At 39.2% G+C, this 14266-nt stretch overlaps 1 protein-coding gene across 1 annotated transcript in view; it reads left to right on the top strand.

Annotated features, from left to right (window-relative positions):
- The window catches only part of PIGN (phosphatidylinositol glycan anchor biosynthesis class N), a 105683-nt gene that overhangs the window by 56505 nt on the left and 34912 nt on the right, over positions 1–14266 (top strand). The window contains exons 18-19 of the mRNA XM_053466434.1: positions 217–308; positions 12801–12912. Coding sequence (XP_053322409.1) covers positions 217–308; positions 12801–12912 — 204 coding nt within the window. The remainder of the gene's footprint in view (positions 1–216; positions 309–12800; positions 12913–14266) is intronic.

Here is a 14266-nt window from a genome sequence, read left to right on the forward strand (position 1 = left end):
TCATTTAAAAGCTTTTATTCCCTTTTAACTGCATAAAAGCTACTTGTCTCTATACGTAATTCTGGCATTAGTACTATCCAGTAGATATTGCTTCCAGTAGTGAGTGTTGTAAAGAGCACAATTGATTTTGTTATTGTGTCCATTTTGTTTTTGTAAATAATCTCCTGCAGTACTGGTATTTACTTTTTTTCTTCTTCTCCATTTTTATGTTTGCAGATAACATCCCTGAGTTGGGTTGTGTTGTGTTTGCTGCTAGCACTATTTCCCTTGATGCCTGTTGTTGGGAGAGAGCCTAACATCACTCTGGTGTAAGATCGGTATTGTCTTCCTGTGTCACATTTAGTACGCACTGATTCAGTGAACCTTGTCATATACATAAGCTGTTGTAGAAGGGAGGAGGAACTCTCTGATGACATGGAATCCCATGTCTGTAATCAAACAAACCTCTTGCGTTTGTAGGCTTTTGCTGATTGTTCAGCGTCTATATATATATATATATATATATATATATATAAAAAAAGGCCTAGAAAACTGGTATCAAAGCTTTTTATTTCTGCTTGTTTCTTATGTACTAACTTGGTATTTATTTTGAGATATACAGCGCCCTCCACTAATATTGGCACCCTTGGTAAATATGTGAAAGGAGGCTAAAATTGTCTTTATTGTTTAATCTTTTGATCCTTTCTTCAAAAGATGCACAAAAATACTCTGCTCTCATGCATATCAAACCACTGCAAACACAACACAGGCATTTAAAATGTTAAATATATGTGTGGCAAAATGATTGCCACCCTTTTAGTGAATACTTTATGCTACCTCCCTTTGCCAAGATAACAGCTATGTATCTTCTCTTATAATGCCTAATGATGTTGGAGAATACATGGCAAGGGATCTGAGACCATTCCTCCGTAGAGAATCTATCCAGATCCTTCACATTTCGAGGTTGACACTGGTGGACTCTCCTCTTCAGGTTTTCTATGGGGTTCAAGCCGGGGGACTGGGATGACCATGGTAGCACCTTCATTTTATGATCAGTAAACCATTTATTGTTGATTTTTATGTATTGGATCATTGTCCTGCTGAAAGATCCAACCATGGCCCATTTTAAGATTACTGACAAAGGGCAGCCAGGTGTTAATTTAATATCTGTTGTAGAGCTGAAACAACGAATCGATAAAATCGATAATAATCGATAACGGAAATCATCGATAACGATTTCCGTTATCGATTAATCGAGTGATCAATTCGTTGTTGGAGCACTCGGCTCCTTTTACTTACCTCCGCGAGCGTTCCCCGCTTCTGCTACACGCTCTGCAGTCTCCGCCTTCTAGCTACGTGACGGATGTGACGCGTTCCGGAGGTAAGTATTCTTCATGTCTATGTGCACGGATCGCACAGAGCCACTCGCACAGAGCGAATCGCTCTGTGCGAGTGGCTCCACTCGCACAGAGCGGTTCGCTCTGTGCGAGTGGCTCCATTCGCACAGAGCGGTTCGCTCTGTGCGAGTGGCTCCATTCGCACAGAGCGGTTCGCTCTGTGCGAGTGGCTCCATTCGCACAGAGCGGTTCGCTCTGTGCGAGTGGCTCCATTCGCACAGAGCGGTTCGCTCTGTGCGAGTGGCTCCATTCGCACAGAGCGGTTCGCTCTGTGCGAGTGGCTCCATTCGCACAGAGCGGTTCGCTCTGTGCGAGTGGCTCCATTCGCACAGAGCGGTTCGCTCTGTGCGAGTGGCTCCATTCGCACAGAGCGGTTCGCTCTGTGCGAGTGGCTCCATTCGCACAGAGCGGTTCGCTCTGTGCGAGTGGCTCCATTCGCACAGAGCGGTTCGCTCTTTGCGAGTGGCTCCATTCGCACAGAGCGGTTCGCTCTGTGCGAGTGGCTCCATTCGCACAGAGCGGTTCGCTCTGTGCGAGTGGCTCCATTCGCACAGAGCGGTTCGTGAGTGTGGGTGCAGGGCAGAGTGGGGGTGGGGGTGCAGGGCAGAGTGGGGGTGGGGGTGCAGGGCAGAGTGGGGGTGCAGGGCAGAGTGGGGGTGGGGGTGCAGGGCAGAGTGGGGGTGGGGGTGCAGGGCAGAGTGGGGGTGCAGGGCAGAGTGGGGGTGGGGGTGCAGGGCAGAGTGGGGGTGGGGGGTGCAGGGCAGGAGACTGGGTGCAGGGCAGAGTGGGGGTGGGGATGCAGGGTGTGAGTGTGGGTGCAGAGCAGAGTGGGAGACTGGGTGCAGGGCAGAGTGGGGGTGGGGATGCAGGGCAGGGTGTGAGTGTGGGTGCAGGGCAGAGTGGGTGCAGGGCAGAGTGTGAGTGTGGGGGCAGGGCAGAATGTGGGGGCAGGGCTGGGTGCAGGGCAGAGTTAGAGACTGGGTGCAGGGGCACAGTGCAAAGTGCTGGGTGCAAAGTGCCAGTGCTGGGTGCAAAGTGCCAGGGCTGGGTGCAAAGTGCTGGGTGCAAAGTGCCAGGGCTGGGTGCAAAGTGCTGGTGCAAAGTGCTGAATGCTGGGTGCAAAGTGCTGGATGCAAAGTGCCAGGGCTGGGGCAAAGTGCTGGGTGCAAAGTGCTGGGTGCAAAGTGCTGGGTGCAAAGTGCTGGGTGCAAAGTGCAAAGTGCTGGGGCAAAGTTTCTTGAACAGTAATAGTCCACCTCTTTTCAGAATGTTTGGGGTTATTTTGTTTCATAAATATTGTGTTTGGGTTCTTGTACTTTGAAAATATTGTTTTTTATTACATCATAACAAAATAAGAATGTTAATGTAAATTTTAAGTTGTTTTTTAACATCCAGTTCATTAAATTCTTTTAAATAAACGAAAAATTTGCATATTGTTTTTTTTTATCCGATTAATCGATTAATCGAAAAAATAATCGGCCGATTAATCGATTATTAAAATAATCGTTAGTTGCAGCCCTAATCTGTTGATATCTGTAGATATTCACTGTCAGAGAAACAGCCCCAATACATTACAGTCACCAACATAATGAACTGTGGGAATGAGGCGCTTTTCCATATGTGTTTATTGCCAAAAATTCTATTTTCGTTTAATCTGACCATAGAACCCAATCCCATTTTCAGTGACTTCCAAACTCAACATGGTTGAGTTTGCTTTTGAATGAGAGTAGAGGCTTTTTTCTTGAAATCTCCTATTTGGGACATCTATGAAGCTGGTCAGTTCAATTTACTACCTCCAAACCTATGAAAACTAGAGACCCCAGGCTATTTCAAATTCTAGTATTTTAACTTAATTTCCATGCACCAATTGTACCACCAGCCTTTGTCAAACTTTATGGTAGTACATTTTTGTATTTTTCTTCACACACATTTTACTTCAGGTATGCATTTACAGCTCCTTTTATATGCCCCTGTTAAGCAACATCTCACTGAGTGATACTCCCCATGCATGGGTTTATTGGGTTGCTTGCAGGGCAATTTACCCCATCAAATCATTTATTTTTGAAAACTAGACACCCCAGGGTATTTCAAATGCTGGTATTTTAACTTTTGCTGTGCATACATTTTACATCTACCAGACTTTGTCAAGCTTTATGATAGTAATTTATTTGTATTTTTATTCTCCACACATAATTTACTTCAGGTATGGGTCCTGGTATATGCCAGTATCAAACACCTCCCCCATGCATGTGTTTGTCGAGTTATTTGGGAGGTAAAATGCCACCTTTCTGAGGTGTGCATTTTTCTTAATTGACCATTCTCTGCCCATGTAAATGTCTATTTATATATACTTGGACTGGGTGGTTCCCCTGATGGGTATATCAGTGTGGGATTATTTTTAAATCTTACTGTTCTTTTTTTTGCTACTTTTTATTACTTTTAGTTTTTATTATTTTACTAATCACACTGTGATTAGTGAGCAGGGCTCCATTGACTTGCATGGTTGAATGCAGTACCTGTACCTGTTTGTCAGTTGTCCCCGCCATCTTGTAAGTGACAGCAATGTCACTCACTTGATGGCACTTGTGCTTGCTGTTCGGAGCAATCACAAGGTGTTCAGGGTAGGGAGATTGTGTTGCTGAATGTCTCCATATTGAGGCATGTCAGCAACACCAATTAAGCGTAGGAAGCAATTGCTGATTGCTTTCTAACGTCCATGGCTAGTCTCACTTGTGGTGTAATATGGCACATCCTTTGGATGTTAATACAATTGGAGAAATAAAGAGCATATCAATTCAGATATGTGATTATTAATTGACATTCAACAGATCAGTGTAATAAGGAAATACAAATAATACAAATATTATTTCAAATATAAAAAAAAAATATTAAATAATAATTGCACATCAACAAAAAATGAGGGTGATGGTCAAAATATATATGAACCACCAATTAGATAACCCTTAATCCATTGAAATAATTGGACACCCAGGTGGGTTAATCAGTGACTTGTAAATTTTAGACATGATAAAAAGTCGCTACAATTGTAATTTTTTTTTAGAGTATTGTTCAGGTCCTTGTTACTGATTGATCTCTACATCCGCCCATAGTCTGAGCTGTTAAAAGAGCCTGCGAAAATAATTTAGTTGCATACTTAACATACGTTATCACTGTGCTTCTCTGCGATAGTATTCTGTGTCCATATTCTGACTTAGTATATTTTTATCATTTCACCAGAGAAATTGTCATTTTCCTCGAATGCTTTAAAAAGAAAAACATTAAAGGTGGGTTGATCGTTAAAATTCGGATTATATCTAAGCGGACCACTAGAGCCCAGTATCTGTTAGATATCATGCATCTCTAAATGTTAATCTATCATTAGAAATGTTACTGTCATTTTGATGTAACTCATTATCTAGACATAAGAGATTATCTTCATTGACCCCAGTTTCAGAGGCCATTGTTGATGTAAAATTAGACACACTTGAAAGGCTGCAAGATGTAATTGTATCAAGGCCTACTTCCTGGGCAACTGAAATAGCCACAGACATAGACATCTTCCTGTCTGTTTTTTTCACTACCTGATGAGATCTCAGAGTGGGTATTCCTATGTAAGCAGATTTTCTATTGGTTTGCTTTCCGGTGGATTACAAACTTGCAATAAATAAATATTTTTGCACATTGAGGAGTTTGCACCTTTATTTGCTGGCTTGTGCAGAAATCTCCTACCTTACTATTGTTGTGCTGCATATACCCATCTACTGTCTGGAGAAGTCAGGTACGAAGTGGTCTTCGTAGAAGACTTGCAGCCAAAAAGCCCTACCTCTGATGTGGAAACAAGACCAGGCACCTCAACTACACAGGAACACAGGAACTGGGGTGCAGAAAATGGCAGCAGGTACTGTTCGCCAAAGTGTTTGCAGGCAAAGGTGAAGCATGATGAAGGTTCCTTGCAAATTTGGGGCTGCAATTATGCAAATGGAGTTGAGGATTTGGTCAGAATTAATAGTCTCCTCATTGCTGAGAAGTACAGGTGGATACTTATGCATCATGCATTACCATTGGGGAGGCATCTGCTTGGCCCCAACTTTATTCTTCAGCATGACAATGACTCCAAATATACAGCCAAACTCATTAAGAACTATCTTCAGCAAATAGAAGAACAAGGATATTTGGGAGTGATGGCATGGCCGCCTCAGCTCCCTGATCTCAACATCATCATCGTCTGTCTGGGATTGCATGAAAAGAGAGAAGCAAGTAAGGCTGCCTAAATAAACAAAAGAACTGTGGTCAGTTCTCCAAGATGTTTGCAACAACCTACCTGCTGAATTCCTTCAATGCTGTTTTGAAGAGTGGTCACACCAAGTATTGATTTGATTTAGATTTTTTACTTTATAGAATTTCTTTACGCCTGCCTGAAACATATATATATATATTGTGAGAAGTACTTTCAAGTACTTTTTGCCTGGGTGATTCATTTTTCATACTGGGTGCAGGTATCTGAATTCAAGATCAAAATTATGCAACAATTCCCAGGAAATCAGACAGGGGCCTTTTTATATGACCATGCAATTCTTATTCAGTTTTGGTAAAAGAAGAGTTAACTTAAAAATCTGTTTTGTCACACTGTTAGTGCTTCAAGCTTAACAATCAAAACAAAAATAAAATCTATAATAATGTACTTAAGTGATGAATAGATTGCAGAAACACGGCTGGAACCATGCAGTTAACAGATGAAAAAATTAACTGGAGACTTCTGGCAGCACGTAGATTAAACATATGATAGTAAAGTCAGGCTTTCTCTTAAAATAAAGGCTTTTCTCTAGGGTTGTGTTAACTGTTCTTCATTGACAATGTAGGTGGGTGAACATCTGTAATATCCAGATAATGTTGCATGACTGTGAAGTGTTGGTAGTAGTTTCGCAAACAGAAGATAAAATTAATTATTAATAAATAAAAAACACCCTTAGCATCCCAATGATGGAAGAAAACCAGCAAACAATTTAATAAGTCCTTTTTTTAATACAATGGGTTGCAGAGAATGCTAGACATACATTACTAGAATACATTACTTGTTGCTGATTTCATAACAGGATTCTGTTGGAAAAAATATGGTCTAAGTCTTAACAAAAAAAACAGGCAGATGAGATGGGCCAAATGATTCTTATCTGCTGTCAAGTTCTGTGTTTCTATCCCAGAGAGTCTCTAAGGATGTCTTGGTACATTTTCAGTTTCCCCTTTCGAATGGTCTCAAAGATCCGCGATTAATTATTGAGGTCTGTGGCTGCTTTGGGAAAGCCATGGAAATTAACACTCCTTGCCCTTCCTTGGACTTTTGATATGGCACATCTCCGATGTGTGTTTAGGATTGTCATGGTGGAAAAATTAATCCACATCTATACAACATTAAACCAGAAGCAATGGCATGCTTCTGTTGAATAGAGTGGTATGTCTGTTTGGTCTAAATGTAGTTGATCCTGTGCAAACCACCAACTCCAGAATAGGCGAAGCATCACCACTCCTTAATATTTTGTGCACCATATTTAATGTTAGGTTTTATACATTGTGATGTTAGTCTCTCATGTGGTCGTCTCATCACGTGAACGCAACCACACAGTTCAAATTTTATTCAGCAGCAAACAGGATGTTTTTCCCATCTTCCACTCTGAAAGTTCTGTATTGTTTGGCCCATACTAAACAGTTAGGCTTTTTTTTTCAAGGCCACTAATCTCCCACCATGCTTTGCCGTTCATCGTTTGGACTATGCTTTTGCTTACTGGGGCAGAGCATTGCTAGTTCAACTGGCCTTGAATACGGATACTGTTTATTTTGCAATTTTAATATAGCTTTATATAGTAGTCGTGGGTGTTTTGATTTAGGTCTGCTTGATCTTGCTTTGGATAAAAAGGGTGGCTGTGGAGGGGTGGCTGTGTGCCCAACAACATAATCTGTGGTCATAAACTGGATGGGATGCTAGGTGAGAGATACAGGTACATCATGGTACATCAACTTTAGATCAGAGATAAGTAAGCATCTAAAAGGAAAATGTGATGGAACAATGATTTTAAGTGGATTTATTACATCCGGTCAAAATACGTTACTGAATCCCAAATCATGAAACTACCACTTACTTGCATTGGGGTTTTTCCCCCATTAAATGTTAATTTAGTGTTTTTGGTATACAGATTAATATTTTGCAGCTATGACATCAGATCTGCTTACAACAATTAACTTTGTTAGCAGAGTTAAATAAAAAAAAAAGTTTCTGTGACTGTGGACATTGTATATACTATATCTAATGGAAATAGTGAATGTAAGGAAGTAGAGCTGGTTGCGCAGTCCTGGTCTCACTGCTGTCTGATGATTAATTTGTTTTCTACTCACGTAGCTTTTGGCCAGGCATATGCAGAATTTGCAAGAAGGCCAGTGAAAAATTGTAATGTATTTTCAGGATGTGGTAATATAGGATAACAACTTGATGTATTTTGCAGCAATTGCAAAGGTGGAAAGTCTATTGTTGACAAGTGCTCCCAAATTCTTCTCCGTAGTGGATGTGTCCAATAAGCAACCATTCCAATCTTAATTAGCATTCTTGTTTTTCATCTCCAAATTAATAATTTTAAGTTTTCCTGTGTTGAAATACATCTATCATTTGTAGTGGTGGGCTAAGCAATATATGACTATATAATGTGGCATAATCTCCATTATTATTCACTGGTCATGCACTGAATTTTTTTTTTGTTTTGTGTGCTTATCAGTCATTATTATTCTAACAGCAACTCTGGAATCTGAATTAGTTATGCTTTTTAGGTTGTGCACTCCTATTTTTTGTGCCATTCTTCTGTCTAGTCTCTTATTTTGTCAAAATCCCTTTGCGACAAGATGATATCCATTTTTAGTTTGGCATCATCAGCCTGCGTATGAATAGGTATTTACTATAAAGCTTTTTTGAAAGCCAATACGGGATTGTTTGGCAGGTTTATGCATCAGCTCAGTGCCCTGATGTGGCAAATTTATGCCCAAGTGAAATTCATCAGGGTTAACCTTCAAAGCCTCATTTTCAAGATAAATAGGCTTTGGGGAATGTCAGTTGAATGTCCCCATTTTATTGTTGCACCTCATAAAATCACCTTGATTTTAGTGTTGTCTCTTGTCAAACTACAACTACATGGTGCTGTTCAGTACTGATTTACTTGTGCATCTGAACCATTCCTTAGTGATATGTGGCATTGTAACCACTGTGTTCATTTGGATTTGCCATAGTATAGGTGGTATCCAAGGTATGCATCAGAATAGCTCCAAATACTATTATTTCCATTAAGATTCAGTTGTGATCATGAATACTGTTTAACAACCAAGTGCACAACTCCCTGTGAAAATAGCTCGAAATACTATTATTTCCATTAAGATTCCGTTGTGATCATGAATACTATTTAACAACCAAAATGTTATTCTACATCTTTTTGTTAACTGTGTTAATGGCACTGAAAAATAGAGTTGCAATGATAATACTGTAATAATACAGTAGATTTAAATTAATATGATTGTAAATTGCGATGTAGGGCCGCAACAACTAATCGATAAAATCGATAATCAATAATGAAAATCATTGCCAACGAATTTAATTATCGATTAGTTGAATTGATTTTGTCAAATATAAAATGAGGGTTTTTTTTCAGAGCAAATGCACTGAAAAATACCCTGCGTCTTATAATCAGACCTCAAACATAGGTCGGATAATAACACTAAGATCCAGATCCTCCGCAGCGCTGCCGGGGACCCAGATCCTTCTCTCTGACAGCCGGCGTGCATCCTCCGCTATTGTCCTCCACTTCCGCCTGGACTTCTATGATGGAGCACCAGGTTGAGAGATAAAAACAAGAAATGCATTTTTCTCAAAGTTTTTTTTTATTCTGCTGTTTGTTTTTAACATCCAGTTATTTTAAATAAACGAAAAATTTACATTTATTTTTTCATCGGAATAATCGGCCAACTAATCGATTATGAAAATAATAGTTAGTTGCAGCCCTATTGCAATGCAATTAAGGAATAGGACCCTAAAAAATACTATATATTCCTTTTGGGACCAGCACAGGGAATGATGAAGCTTATATCTTGATGAATAGATGATGGAAATATTTTAATATACATCATCTGGTTATTAAGTCTAGCGAGCTGCTTGATTATATGGCATCTCAGATAAACAATATACCTGTATTTCTCAATTAAGCTTAGGCCATAATTATCCAAATACTACTCTGAATACATCATACTAAATTGGATTTTTAAATATGGAGTTTTATATTTACTTTTCCTATGATGTAATATGTTTGAAATGTTTCCTATTTAATGCTTAACTTAAGCCATTTTTACTTTGTCTGTTACAGTCAATATTCACCTAAGTTGTATGTACAGCTAATTACATTTCACAGATCGAGATCTGTTTAGGGAAATAAAAATGTGCTGTACTAGGAATACTTGTAACTGCCAACTTGATTGACTAATTTTTCATGAAAGAGATGCTACATACCGTATTTGCTTGATTAAAATATGACCCTGATTATAAGACGACCCCCCAAAATTTGAATATTAATTTAGGGGCAAAAAAAGCCTGAATATAAGACTACCCTATAGGAAAAAAGTTATTAGTAAATATTAATTCACATGTAAACTATTTATTTTTTCATATTTAATAAAAAAACTATGATTGAGAAAAAAATATTTTGTTTTTATTTCCTTTTATTTGCCAACCTACCACCCAGTTATGCACATCTGCCCCCCAGATATGCCTTATTCTCACCTACGTTCACCGGCTCCCAGAGAGGAGGATCCCCGCAGAGCTGCAGGGGACCTGGATCCTCCTCTCTGGCAGCCGGTAAATGTTTGACAGCAGCAGCACTAGACACCAGGGAATCTGAAGCACGGGGGACAAGTCACGGGGGCAGAGTGGCATATAGGGGAAAATAAGGCATATCTGGGGGGCAGATGTGCATACCTGGGTGGTAGGTTGGCAAATAAATGGAAATAAAAACAAACTTTTTTTCTCAATCCTAGTTTTTATTAAATAGGAAAAAATAAATAGTACTTGTACATGCTATGTTACCGACTGAATGAAAACTCTGTCCTTGTCTACAAAGAATTTACTTTCTATTTGTAAATGCCTTGTGTTAATGAACTTAAAGGTATCAAGTTCAAGAGACGTTCCTGTGGCACACTTTTGCAACAGGGATAATTATGGACCAGTTGGAGATATCACAGGATCTCCCCTGACCGGCGAGCTGAGTTTAAGAAATTATTTAGGACTTTAAATCCTGTGTGGCTGACCTATTGCTGTAAAGTTCCAGGATAATGATGTGATATATGCAAACATCTATGTCATTGGGTGGTATTGAGGATTAGTCAAACATTGGCATGTTGATGTTGAAGTCGCTGGTGGATTTGGCCAAATGTCTTACACAAAACCTAGTGTTCCGTGTCCCTGCTATAAGTAACATATAAGGAGAAAAAGCTATTGACTGCTTGACTGTTTTTAGATGTGCATTGATGTGTTAAATGGCATTTTCATACCAGTATTTTTGGTTATGTTGCATAACCTGATGCTGTGACAATATTAGTAAATATCAAATTGGTATAGACGAAAATAAATAGTCGTGTTAGATATCAAGTATATTTATTGCATGACAACATGGGATAGATTTACAGTATGTAATGGTCCATAGACACAATTCCATTGTTATCCATATGGTCCTCCTTTTTGTTTGCCTGGTGGGGGGTGCTGTTTATCAGTTGCTGAGTTGATTCTTTTTCTTCATTCTTACTTTGATCTGAACTCTTGCTGATGCTGAGCCTCTAACTAGGGAAGATTGTGTTGTCTAGAGCGTAAATAGTATCCAATCTCTGTCTGTGAGCAGTGATGGAGGATAGAATTGGCAGCTTAGTGCAGAGGCTGGTTACCACAAGTAAAACAAAAACACTTTACTGTCCCTGCATGCTACATGAGAGGATCAAAGATTATGAAGTACAGTCGTGTGAACAAGAAAGTACATCCTCTTTGAATTCTATGGTTTTAAATATAAGCACATAATAAGAATCATTTGTTTCATAGGAGGTCTAAAAATTAGGTAAATACAACCTCAGATAAATAACACATGACATATTACACCCTTTTGTGATTTATTCAACAAAAATAAAAACAAACTGGAGAAGCTGTGTTTAAAAAACTAAGTACACCCTTACTACTGCCATAGGAATCAAGGTGGAAGCTGCTAATCAAAATGCCCTTGATTAATTGATTACCACAAAGCATGACCACCTCTACAAAGGTGCTGAAGTTTTAGCAGTTTGCTGGTCTGGAGCATTCAGGTGTGTGTTAACAGAATGCCAAAGAAGAAAGACATCAGCAATGATCTTAGGGAAGCAAGTATTGCTGCCCATCAATCTGGGAAGGCTTATAAGGCCATTTCCAAACAAATAAAGTCCATCATTCTACAGTGAGAAAGACTATTCAAAAGTGGAAAACATTCAAGACAGATGCCAGTCTACCCAGGAGTAGACATCCCAGCTGGTGGTCGCTATGGGGAGGAGTGGGAGCAAGTCAGCCAGTTAGGGGGAGGTTTGTGGGGGTGGTGCCAGGGGGCGGCAAAATTATGTTTTGCCTAGGGTGGCAAAAATCCTTGCACCAGCCCTGTCTGTCTAAAAATTGGGTTATGTAACAGGACAGTGATCCTAAACACATCAGCAAATCTTCAACAGAATGGCTGAAAAAGAAAAAAATCAAGGTGTTGCAATGGCCCAGACCTCAACCTGGTTGAAATGCTGTGACGGGATCTTAAAAGAGCTTTGTATAAACAAATGCCCACAAATGTAAATAAACTGAAGCAGTACTGTAAAAAGAAGTGGGCCAAAATTCATCCAAAACGATGGAGACAGATAAACATAAGACAGATAAAACAATTACTTCAAGTTCTATAAGCCATTGAATCATAAGGTGTACTTAGTTTCTCAAACATGGCTTCTCCATTTAAGGAACAGATGATTGTTACTATGTCCTGATATGTAAAACCATATACTTTGAAGAGGGTGTACAACTGTCACAGCCCCTTCCAAATAAATAACAAAAATAATAACAAACACACTTTCTATGAATATATATTTTTGAATAAAAATGAGCAGAGGGGAGCTTCGTGGACTTTCAAATTCATAGTTATCATCCAGAATGATCATAAGTCTCATTGGAACCATAACTCTCAAAAGCAGATTTACCAGATTTGCAAATGTTATAAATTTCTGCAATTAACATTTCCAAATTAATGAGAGCGTGCCTTAAAGCTAAAGTGTTTTAGTTGCTAAAAAAGTAGTCTTAGCATACTATTATTTGTCTGGTTCTTTCATGTAAACTAATTCAAGTTTAATCTTTCTTTTCAGCACTTCTGCTGGACTTGTTGCACTTCTGATTTCCTTGGCCTCCCTTTGGTTCCTTTGGAAGAACAAAGGGAGACATTTTGAAGAGCAAGATCTTGTCATTTACATCTGCCAGGTCAGCAAAGCATCAGCATATAACAACCATTGCACTTATATTATTAATCACGTTATATTATAATTGTAATAATAATTTCCTGGCGTATTTAAAATTTTTAACTTGCAAAGAGACGTAAAGCTGAATTGGCACAAAAAAATAATATGTTTTACTGTTATATACACTGTTATGTTAAATAAACTGATTTATGTTGTTTATAGGTTAACATACGAAAATATATTCAGTAGAAACTCGGCTCTTAAAATAGCTTTAATCCTTTTGACTGTTAAGGAAGCAAATAAGCAAATCTTTTATTTAAAGTAAGCATTGGAAAATTACTTCCTTAACAGTTCAAAAGAAAAAAGTTTACATAATTACCCATGCTGAATTTTGGCTGCTATTTTAACCACAAAGCTAAAAAAAGCTCTTCATTTAAACAACGGTTATCTCACACCGTATAAGATTATATTTTCTGTTGTGAACACATTTTAAAACTTAACTTCTTGAGCACTGTGTAACTAGAGGGACAAATTCGATGTGATAAGTAGTCTTAAGACCATATGCAACAAGCTATGTACTTATCTGGTGCACATTACTTAGTGGCTGTATAACAAGTACCTTAATGATATGGTTAATAGTAAGGTAAACATGAAGAAGTAAGAGTGCAGTGAGATATACAAAAGAATAGAATATTCATGCCCTGGAGCAAAAAGTCTCCAGTGCATTACTTGCATTGCAATACCACAGGGGGAAATTCCCTTGCAGGAATGATCCTACTTGAAACATGTGAAAATTAATATATATGAGTTGTTGTCAGGTAAACATACTTAAACTGATGTGGAACCAAGGTATAGGGAAGGCCTGATGTTGAAACTCTTTGGGAGTAGTCACAAACACAAGTGATATAGAAATAAGGAGGTAAGAGATCAGGATAATGTTTGCCCAGCCAGGATTTAGGATCCCAGAGGTCAGGATAAATGTTAGTTAAGCCAGTAGTCAGGAGGCCAGACATCAGCATAAATACAGGGACACAGGGAGTGCCAGAGAGCAACTTGCCTCTCTGGATGCACAGTATAACCATACCTCCCCTTGACCCTGAGATTGCCGGGTGAAGCACCGGTTCTCCGGGACAAGACCTGAATCCTCCGGGACAGTCCTGGCTGCATCCGGCAAGGGAAGGCTTCCGGGTTGCCGGAGACCAAAAGTTCCTAGTTATGAGTATAACTGAGCACCAGCATGATAAAAAGGGCAGGCTTATAAAGGTCCACAGAATAGACTCCGAAGCGTCAGATCTTTCAGTTGTGCATACGTTGACACATCCGAGAGTCTAAAACACCACGTGCATTGCGCACATGACCACCCACAGGCGAGATGC

The sequence above is a fragment of the Spea bombifrons genome, chromosome 5, assembly GCF_027358695.1.
Source record: "Spea bombifrons isolate aSpeBom1 chromosome 5, aSpeBom1.2.pri, whole genome shotgun sequence".
NCBI lineage: Eukaryota > Metazoa > Chordata > Amphibia > Anura > Pelobatidae > Spea > Spea bombifrons.